The sequence below is a fragment of the Meriones unguiculatus genome, chromosome 3 (genome assembly GCF_030254825.1).
Source record: "Meriones unguiculatus strain TT.TT164.6M chromosome 3, Bangor_MerUng_6.1, whole genome shotgun sequence".
NCBI lineage: Eukaryota > Metazoa > Chordata > Mammalia > Rodentia > Muridae > Meriones > Meriones unguiculatus.
Genome location: NC_083351.1, coordinates 24,956,789 through 24,966,956, shown reverse-complemented (window position 1 = coordinate 24,966,956; position 10,168 = coordinate 24,956,789). Strand labels below are relative to the sequence as shown.

The following is a 10,168-nucleotide window of genomic DNA, read 5'->3' as shown; positions in this document are numbered from 1 at the left end:
TCTCTCTTTTAAATTTATTTTACAGGGGTGCTCTATCTGCAGGTCACCAGCCAGAACTGGGCATCAGATCCCAGTATAGATGGTTGTGAGGCACTATATGGTTGCTGGGAATTGAACTCAGGACCTCTGGAAGAGCAGAAGTGCTCTTAACCTCTGAGACATCGCTCCAGCTTCCTCCTCCTCCCCCTCTTCTTTTGAGACAGGGTTTCAGTAATGTAGTTCTGGCTAGCCTCAAACTCAGAGATCCACCTGCCTCTGCTGGAACCACTATGCCCAGCTTCAACTGCCCTTTATAACAGCTGCTGCATAAAACTTCCTTTCAGGCCAAGGCCTTTAGCCTGGGCCCCAAGACACAGGAGGCATACAACACTCAGTCCACAGGGACACCTTGGATGACACCTATTCCCATCAAGGGTCGGTGCTCTGCACTTCCTCCAGGGTCCTTCTTCCGGGTTCAGCCAGGCCTGGGCTATCTGAGGAAGACAGAACAATCAGCTTGTCTCTGCCCAACGTCTCAAGCAAAGCATTCGTCCAGATGCCCGGACAGCACTGTGAGGCCTCCAACAAGAAAAGCTGGATCATGCCTACCCTGCCCTTCCTGGCAAGACTTGGAAGACTGCCCCACGACACAGCAGCTACTGCACTAGGGTCCCAGGACTGGAAAAGTGTGGTCCAGGCAGGGAGCCACTATCTATCCACCAGCAGAAACAGAAACAGGACATGCTGAGATTTACAAAAAACTGTTTATTGCTGCTGAAGAGCCCATTCCAGTGAGGAGCCAGGCCAGGCTGCCACTGGATGGGCTGAATGCCAGTCTCAAGAGCTACACAACCCACTGAGGCTCTGCCCAGTCAGTGACAGACTGCCTGTCACACTGATTAAAACCCAACTGGGAGAAAGGATTCTCCCACAGGTCATTCCACCTTCCCGAGGCCCATGTCCTAGATGGAAAAAAATGGACAAGTAACCCTCCAAAATAAAACCTGCCCTGGCCCCTCAGATTTTCAAGGGCCAGAGGTGTCATACAGCTCTGCAGCTAGACAGAGCTGCAGCCCCAAGAAGGCACCAATTCCTCACAGTTTCACAGGCTGTACCCTCTAATCCCAAGGGTACCCTCATCCTGACCTCTAGGAATGCTGGGGCAGGGAGACAGCCTAAGGGAACTGTGGATTCCGATCTGAGTTGTCCTTGGCCCGGATGGGCCTGATGGGCCGCTGAAGCTGTGGTCCTCACAGGCTCTCTTGGAAGACTCGATGCAGGCTCTGGGCCAGGACGTCTGTCTCCTCATAGCCCTCACAGCTTTGCTGCCAGCTCTCTGGCACCTGCTCCATCCCATAGTAAGCTCCAGCAATGGCCCCGGCCATGGTGGCTATGGTGTCTGTGTCCCCACCAAGGGAGATGGAATAGATGAGGGTCCTCTGGAGGCTGTTGAAGGTGGGGGGGATCTCAGGATCGGGCTCCATGCAGCGCAGGAAGCAGTAGATGGCGGTGGGCACAGATTCAAAGGCAGCAATGCCATTCCCTGTGGGGAAGCCGGAGCACAGGAACTTGACCTCTCTCCCTGCCGCAAGCTTCCTCCCATCTGCCAAGAGCCAGCACCCCAGCTTTGTACAGGGGCATGCCCGAGATCTCAGGTTCTACAGTGAGACTACTGGGGACCCGCCAGGCCTGCTGGTGGCCAGACAGGGTCCCACTTAGTCCTGTTTCTGGCTTTGATTCCTCCTCTCTCCCAGAGCAGTTGAGAGGCAGGTCACTGTGAGGGACTCCACACAGTGCCCAGGGCACAGGCCCCAGGAAAATGAATACTCACAAGCATACTAGTGGACAAACAAGCTGCTGGCTGCTGTTTCTGGGGATACTGGTCCTCGAGGCTGCAGGCATGTTCACAGCCCTGCCAGGAGCCCTACAAAGAGCAGCTCTAGCTGTCCGCCCCCCCGCCCTGCGGTCAGCTGGGGTACATATTAGTCAGGGTCCACCCACCTAGCTCAGACACTACTTCCTCTCGGCTCACCACGTCTTGATCCAGCAGCTCTCCAACCTTCCTCAGCCTGCTGGAATATGGGCGCTCCTCCATACCCAACCTGAGGTTTGGGAAACAATGTCAGAGAGGCCAGAGTGAGCAAAATATAGGCAGAGGGAGAGGACTCACGAGAGTAATCGGGGACATCCAGGTTCCACCCAGGTCCATGTGCCTTAACAGTGCTGGGAGAGGGCCGGAGATGTTCTACTCTCTGGGACACTGAGGGCCATGAATCTTTTGAGACAGAGCGACCTCTTCTAACCACTCCATGAGGTTCCCAGCGAAGACAGGAAGGCTTGGCTTTCCAGCAATGCCAGACAACCCCACCCCTGCCCTGTCCACACTTCTGACTCGCCTCAGCCCTCACTCCAGCCTATACTCACTCCTTAGCGTCCAGGACCGACTGGGCATCACCCTCCAGCTCCTCCATGTGGCCCAGAAGCTGCTCTAGGAAGTGCTCACTGGACGATATGCCCTGCAGAGCTAGGTGCACGGCCAGGGCCTGCAGGATGGCTCCGTTGTAACCCAGGGAGGAGGCATGGGTCAGCTGGGCTGAGAGCCGGGCAAACTAGGGAGAGGAGGAGCCACTGTCACACACGTCTACAGACAGCCGGGAAAGACATACTTGTGGCCAGCCTGCCCAGTACCTTCTGTACATCTTGGATGCTGCTGTAGGCCAGCGGGATGCCCGCCACCCGCATGGCACCCCCATTGCCATAGGAGCCCTTTCCATTGAACTGGGCCCGGGCAGGCTCATAGACGTCACGGCACTTGGGGCTCAGGAGCTTCTTGAAGACAGTGATGACTCCAGCCCCATACCCTCTGTCAGGGTCCTTCTTGTATTCTTGAGCAAACCTGAAGAAGAGAAGGGAGGCAGTGAGGGCAGTGAGGGTTTCAAAGGCACCTCTCAGGGCTAGAAGAAAAGGCTGGGCTGGGCTGGAAGGGGAGGCTAGGTACCTAGGGCGCCTGTACCAACAGTGCTGTCACTTTTAGCTTAGGGAGCTAGTGTCAGCCTGAGAAAGGGTCCTGCAGAGAAAAGGGGTGCTGAGTCTGCACAGGTATTGCTCCTCTCTTGAGGGGTGTGGCACCACTGCCTGCCTACCTGCATGGGCTCACGCCAGGGTTACATCCCTCACCTGTGAGCCATGTCCACCTCGTCGAAGGCCTCCTTGGCCAGGAGGGACTGCACCAGGGCCCTGGCCATGGCGGTGTCATCTGTGTAGTATAGTGTTTCTGCAGGAAGAGGGTGGTGGGGTGAGCAACCCACAGGGCTCTGGTGGCATGCTTATTCCTCTTGGTCCAACAACTGACCTCTACTATGACCCTGCTGTGACCTCTCACCCCTTCCTCCTGCAAACTGGAAAGTCTTGGGCTCTTAACAATTATTATAAGACAGTCATGACAGCCTGCTGGTTTCTAAAGGGAAACCTTCTGCTCCCTTCTTCTCTCACTGTTAACCATCTTACCATGGCCTGCTTGGGCAATACTGCTTCCCTCCTAGGCACTCCCACAAATTCTCAACTAGGATGTTGCCTCCTTCTTCCTTTCATTCTCTGATCAAAACAGCAGTCTGTTGCCTTCAGGGAGAGTTCTCAATTCATGGACTCAGTATCCAAATCCTTCCCCTCCTTCCTTGCCATCTTCCATCTAATAGCCCCCTGCACAGGCTCAGGTCCTTCCTGCTGTGGTACTCCCCATCTCCACCCACCTCATCTCTGTTCTCCCAGCTGCAGGTTTTCTCGAGCCCTCCCTCCTTTAAACCTTTTCTTTTTTTTTTTTTTTAATCTATATGGGTATTTTTGCCTTCATGTATGTCTGTGCACCATATCCATTCCTGGTGCCCAGGGAGGCCAGAAGAGTGTGTCAAGGTTCCTTGAGCCTGGAGATACAGATGGTTGTGAGCCGCTATGTGGGTGCTGGGACTTGAACCTGGGGTCTCTGGAAGAACAGCCAGTTCTTAACTGCTGAGCCATCTCTGCAGCCCATTTTGTTTGCTTCTGAGACAGGGTTTCACTGTGTAGTTCTGTCTGGCCTAGGACTGTAGCCCAGGCTGGCCTCACACTCACTGTGGTCTTCCTGCCTCTTTCTTGTAGGGGCTGCGATTACAGGTGTGTGACGCTGTACTGAGTTATGTCCTAGCATGCTACTAAGCTGCTAGGGACAGAGCCTTTGCCTCACTGAGAGGAGACAGAGAATGAAGTAGCTTCTTCTATGAGTACCTCCCCGATCCCTCAAACAGCCAGTCCACTGCCTCCATGCAGCCCAAACTCCATTTTCCCTCTTCTCAGGTGTATCCTACCTTCATATCCGTAAGCACATTCCTAGTCTCTCCCAGCTGGGTCAAAGGTAAAGGCCACTTGAGTTCACTGGGGCAACGGGTTGCTCTTTGCCCTTCTCCCTTCAACCACAGCCCCATGAGTGAGGAGAATCATCTGTTCTCCCTCCACTCACTCACTGTGCCCCTGTCTTCCTGAGGAAGCCACTCTTCCTTAGTCCCAAGCCCAAGAATGACCTCCTGCCTAATTAGATGGCAACTATCAGCTTTCCATCTCCTATTGCCAGTCTCTTTATTTAGGGCTGGGCTCCAGACTCAAGTTGCAATGTTTGTAGAGACGGGAGCAAAAGGCTGACAAAGGGAGCCATCCCCAAAGGCAATCTCAAAGCAGAGAGGAATGAAGCAAGCCTCTAGGAAATGGGCTGAGCCCCTGGCCTTAGTACTGTCTGGGGCCAGAGCTTCCTTTGGATTCCTCATTTTGTCAGCTCTTTTCACTCAAACCTTATTTTTTTTCAGTCACAAAGTCCCAACTACTACTCAACCTAAAGCACACCTTATTTTTCAAACCATAATGAAATAAAATCGTCGTCTTTGTCTTATCTCTGCTTGCTTTAAACACTAGTTTTCCATGTTCTCCGCGACCCACTTGACATGGCTTTCTGGGTCCAGACTGTAACACACCAGTGTCTCCATCTTGCAATTCTTTCCTCTGGTTTTGTTACTATCTTTCTGCTTCTCAGAGCAAACCTGATCTTCCTCAGCTCCTTCCCCTACACCTCGACATGCCTGTTACTCATGGTCTCTTGCGGGAATCTGACGATGGCCTCTTTTTACATGCTCTCCAAGAAGAACCGAGTCCTCTGCTGACATCTGGACCCGGAGTCGGAGGACAAGCCTGAATACGCAAGGGAAGGGACTTCTCTTCACAGCCTATGGACAGAGCCTGCTGACGCACACGTCTGGCCAGCAGTTAGAAAAAGCTGGCCACGACGGCACTGGACACGCGGCCTCTGGCCCTCGCCAAGATTTTAGGCTTGTCCTAGGACACGGCTAAGAGACCTACTACTGGGAGAGCTGGAGGAAACCGACAGGGTCGCCCGGGCCTTCATATTCCTGACTTCGCGGGCGCACGCCGCAAGATCCTCTTCCTCGGCAGCCTCGTCCGCGTGCACCGCCCCCCTAAATCCCAGTCCCCGACGAGGCCGCCACGCCCACCTGTCCGCGCGCTGCCCGGCGTGCCCGGGTCCGGCTCCAGGCTCTGGACGTGATGCAGGACTGACGTCAGGCTGACGGTATCATGCGCCTCGTAGACAGCGCCCACGCAGTCTCCCAGCAGCGCGCCCGCCAGGCAGCCTCGGAAGCGGGAGAGGGAGCGGGCCGCACCAGCCCCGCCGCCCGCCGCCGTCATCGCCGCCGCCGCCGCCATCTGCGCGCGGACGGGTCGCCACTTCCGGCACCGATGCGGCCGCCTAGGCGGTCGTCTCTCCGCCGCGGCCCCACAGCGCCCCCTTGTGGCCTGGAGCCCCGGCACGCGCTCGTAGCCCACAGCGCCGCTCAGCGGCCCGGAGTCGCAGCGCTCGGCAGACCCCGCAGGCCTCGCTTTGGCGCTAGCAACCTTCCTGTTTGTAGATGGCGCCACAAATTGCATCGACAGCCTTCTAGAGGATCGCGGAGGACCCTTTTATAAAGCACCTGAACAAGAATGTTGCCCACCCAAACCCACTGCTGTCTGGTAGCGAGCACCCCTCTATCTTTGCACCCGCATTCCTTCTGGAGTCACTTTGGATGCTTGACCACTATGAAGCCTAGGCCACTCCATCACCCAAGTGGAGTGTCTCATTCTGCCAGGCACCCACAATGTACAGCACAGAAGAACCTGTCCTGAGAACTCCATCTTTATTAGTTTTACTGACCCCTCCGCACTCCCCCACCCCCGCCTTCCCTCCTCTCTCAGCCACCAAGGCTAGGTCAGCTCCAGCTGGCAGGTTTTGATTGGAGCCAGCGTTCGGTTCGTCGTGCGCTTGAAGGTGTCCACTCGGGGCACAAACTTCTCAGCCGCCAAGGTCAGCTTGCGACGGATGTCCAGACACTTGGTGTCCAACAGCATGGAGTTAGTCTTACACGCAATATCAGCCTGTATGCGGGCCAGGTGCTTGGACAGGGCGTCCAGAGCGTCCCTGTGGAGAGGAGACATCGCGAGCTTGCAGCCCTGCATCAGACTGAGGGCCGGAGGGACCAGCAGGAAGTATGGTCCGTCCCATGGCTGGGCAGTGTCCCCCACCCTCCCTGCCCTCTCTCTAAACCTACTGTGCTTGGACCAGCTTCTGCTTCATGGTAGCGATGGTTGTCTCCAGCTGGTGGAGTTCATCAATGAGGCCAAACTGTGCCTGGAGGCAGGGGGGCAAGATGGGACATGCAGTTCACCTACACTGCCCTCAGCTGGCTTCATGGCTGCCCTGGACCAGAATGCTTGCTCTACCAGGAACTTGAGTAGAGGGGTATACTGAGGACTCCTTAGCAGAGGGGCCCAGTCCGCACTGGGGCCCTTCGTACCTGGTCCCGGCAGAGTTCCACATTGGGCCGGTAGGTTCTGGACTCCAGTCGGGTATGTGCAAGCTTCAGGTTGATCGTCTTCTTGCGCAGGTCCTCCTCCAGGCGCCGGATGTCTTCCTGTAGCTCGGCTATCTCTTCCATGGTCTGTGGCAGACATTACCATTCAGGCAAGATGCAAACAAGGGCTCCCAACCGAGAGCTTCCGGGCCAGGTACCTTGTGCCTTGGCCTCACAGTAGGGAGGGATGGGGCAGGGCAAAACTCACATTTTGCTCTTGCCACTTGAGCTCACTGTAAAAACCCTCCATCTCCCGAAGCCTCTTCCTGAAGGCAAAGTCTGTGGTGACCCTCTGAGCTTCCAACTTGTTGTTGGTCTGCAAGACAAGAGCCAGCCAGGCAAGAAGGTCATCCTGAGGCTGCTGTTTAAGTCAGGGGAAAGGCCAACCTATGGCCAGTGCAGGAGGAAAGAGAAAGGTGAGTTGGGCTCAGTCACCTGAGCAATCGTTAGGGCAATGGCTTCCCTCAGCTCTATGGATGCTTTTATTTCCGACTCTGCACGGTTCTTGTTCAGCCTACTGAACTCATCCCACTCTTGCAGTGTGGTGCAGCTGTGGAGGCAAGGAAGCAATGGGGTCACAGGGTGTGACCCCCAAGGGACAGAGGAGGGACTGACTGAAATACTATTCTTACTCTTTGGGGATTCGTGTGGGGTTGATCTTCAGAGAGGGGTTTGGGGAAGTGAGGTTGAGAGAGAGGCAGCCCCTGTCGATTTCCAGGGTCTCCATTTTGTCTCGGTGGTCAGAGTTGAGCTGCTGCCGGATTTCCTGCAAGAGGCTGGGGAAGGAGACAGCATTGGAGCCATCGCTGGGGACTGGGATGCAGGCCTCACTGGCCTGTAAGGATACTCAGGGGTTGTGGTGTGTGTGTGTGTGTGTGTGTGTGTGTGTGTGTGTAAAACCAGGCATGCGCTGCTGCATCCCGGACGAGCAGCATAGCCTCATGAGTGTCCCCCAGACACAAGGCGCAGGTAGGTGGCTTCACATGCATGCACGAACACTTGCTATAAGGTACCGCGAGCAGTGGCAGGTGCTTCCAGCCGAGGAACAGAGGTCTAGAGTAGGATCCTAACAACAAGTAGGCAGTGCAGAGCATGCTCTAAACAACCAGTGGTTTCTGCCAGGAGGCCGAGAGGCATAGAAAGTATCGCCTAGCTAATTGTTCTTCACCCAAAAAACCCGTGCAGTGTAGGTGAGTGTGCGGGGCAGGCCTCCGCCTCACCAGAGGTGCTGGAAGGCGTCGCTGGCCCTCTGCTGCAGGTCCTTCCTGGTGCCTTCGATGGCTTCCACCTCTTTAACCAGCTCTTCCTCCACAGGATCCGTCACCACGTCAATGTCCCGCCGGCTCTCCCGCAGGGTCAGGCACTCGATGACCACATCCAGAGGCAGGTTCTTGGCCTGCAGGTTTTGCTCCACAGCCTCTTTCATCTAGGAAGGAAGGACCCAGGGATTGGTGGGGCGGGGCCCTGGGAGGTCGCAAGGGTCCACAGGTCAGCAGAGGGGCGCGGGGCTTCCCAGATCCGGAAGTGGGGTGGGAGGGGTGGGCCTTTGTATCCGAGCCCGCTGACGCCCAGCCCTGGCTCCCTGCCTGGGTCAAGGAGTCGATCTCAGCATCTAAGTCTGTCAGACACTTATCCAGCATCTCCTTCCATCGGTTGACCGTGTAGATCCTCTCCGCCAGGCCAACACTATTGTCATGCTCATCCCATATGGTCTGCAAGAGATGGAACCAAATAAAATGATGTCTGTGGTTGAGCGCTCTCCCACGGCCCACGGGGCCGAGAGGCTGTGTGTGTGGGCTCGCACCTGGTTGTTGGTCTCATTGCGAAGGATCCGGGCCTCCTGGCGGATCTGGTGGGAAGCATTTCGCTGCCGCTCCGCATTAGTGGACAACAGGTAACTGTTGGTGCGCCAGTCCGAGAGCTGGTAGCGCTGGCTGGGCTTGACACTCAGCGTAGCCATGGCCGAGGATCCAAGGGTCTGAAACCCTTAGGCCTGTTCCAGGTCACCACCTGCAGAGGAAAAGCAAAGCGCTTCTTCTGGACCCCCCTGCTCCAGGGGCGTGCGAAGGAAAGGATAGAGCAGGTGTGTGTGCGTGCGTGCGTGCGTGCGTGCGTGTGTGTGTGTGTGTGTGTGTGTGTGTGTGTGTGTGCGCGTGTTTAGGAAGAGGCCAAATGCCTAGCGAAAGGATGGCAGTTCCAGTTCCCACCCCTACTTCCAACAATCATTCTTTCCCAGGGCTGTGGGACAGGCCCATGGGGCATCTGGGAGAAGAAGCCTTGTTTCCTTTCCAGGATGGTGTGACTGGGCTGGCACACCCAGGCTGGAACCGGCTACCTGGGTAGTTAGGGCGGTCGGGTCCCTTGCCCCGCCCTGGCACGAAGGAGAAGCAGGCCAGCTGGGCTGGGGTGCCCAGCAGGACCCTTCCCCTGCTTAGGCTCCGCCTCTGGGGTTTCAGTCAATTCCGGGCCGAAGTCTGGGTTGGGAGGTCGGCCGCAGGCTGCTCCCGCCGCCCGCCGCCCGCCGCCCCTCACCTGATGTGTCCGCTCGCCCCCGGTGCACCCGTTACCGATACTCCTGTTGTCTGCGAATCTGGTTACCGAGCAACCGCCCCCTGGTCGCGTGTGAGGTCACCTGCGCCCTTGTGAGGTCATCTGCGCCCCAGCTCGGCCAGGCAGCCGCGCGCAGCGGCAGATCTGGGAACTGAACCGTGTTAGTTTTGAGGAGCGGCTGACAGGATTTTTAAAGTGTGGAGAACGTATAGGAACAGTAAAGACTTGCTGCTCGCTTTCCGCTTGGGCCTGATTTCCTCCTGGGGTCTCCTTCCAGAAATGTGTGATATGACAAAACGCGTGTCTTGGGCCTGTAGCTAACACACATGCTCCTTTGATCTTGTTTTGACCAACAATTTTACCAGTGTTTGCAGTTATACAAAAAACCATTGTTCGCCTTTGGAGAGAGCTCAACCTGGGGAAAGGGAACCGGTTGGCCTTAGTGAATTTGGGGCTCGGCTCAATGGGTCTAGCTTGCCTTGATACACCCATACAGCGAAAACCGAGTAGCGATGCTCAGTCGTAAACCCAGCACCAAGGAGGCTAATGTGTTATTCCTACCAGTGTAAACATAGGTGAGGCGTCTGGGCTTGGCAGGCAAGTGGACGGTGGGGCCGTCTTCTAAGAAGTGGGGAGGTGCTTGCTTGTAGGGGCCTTCTTGCGCATTAGTGCTGCGGCTCAGAAAATTAAGATATTATTTTTTTAATTTACAG

General features: G+C 56.1%; 2 protein-coding genes across 7 annotated transcripts; both read right to left on the bottom strand.

The window, feature by feature from the left end:
• Positions 1–724: 724 nt before the first annotated feature.
• On the bottom strand, positions 725–5,755 carry Adprs (ADP-ribosylserine hydrolase). Of its 2 annotated transcripts, none has more exons than XM_021646642.2 (6): positions 5,511–5,754; positions 3,157–3,253; positions 2,668–2,875; positions 2,404–2,588; positions 1,981–2,081; positions 725–1,522 (listed from the first exon to the last, which is right to left on the bottom strand). In XM_021646642.2, the coding sequence occupies exons 1-6, from the start codon at positions 5,719–5,721 to the stop codon at positions 1,230–1,232; spliced, it is 1,095 nt and encodes a 364-aa protein (XP_021502317.1). In that variant the 5' UTR covers positions 5,722–5,754; the 3' UTR covers positions 725–1,229. The 2 variants fall into 2 exon arrangements, with proteins under 2 accessions (XP_021502317.1, XP_021502318.2); XM_021646643.2 differs by having other exon boundaries at positions 1,232–1,522; positions 2,012–2,081; positions 5,511–5,755.
• Positions 5,756–6,174: 419 nt separating this feature from the next.
• Tekt2 (tektin 2) lies at positions 6,175–9,623 on the bottom strand. 5 transcript variants are annotated; one of them, XM_060378661.1, is made up of 10 exons: positions 9,473–9,623; positions 8,710–8,915; positions 8,492–8,617; positions 8,126–8,331; positions 7,538–7,681; positions 7,341–7,455; positions 7,114–7,221; positions 6,849–6,992; positions 6,603–6,682; positions 6,175–6,472 (listed from the first exon to the last, which is right to left on the bottom strand). In XM_060378661.1, the coding sequence occupies exons 2-10, from the start codon at positions 8,863–8,865 to the stop codon at positions 6,259–6,261; spliced, it is 1,293 nt and encodes a 430-aa protein (XP_060234644.1). In that variant the 5' UTR covers positions 8,866–8,915; positions 9,473–9,623; the 3' UTR covers positions 6,175–6,258. The 5 variants fall into 5 exon arrangements, with proteins under 5 accessions (XP_060234644.1, XP_060234646.1, XP_021502314.1 ...); XM_060378663.1 differs by having other exon boundaries at positions 9,538–9,621; XM_021646639.2 differs by having other exon boundaries at positions 9,438–9,587.
• Between the last annotated feature and the right edge of the window lie 545 nt (positions 9,624–10,168).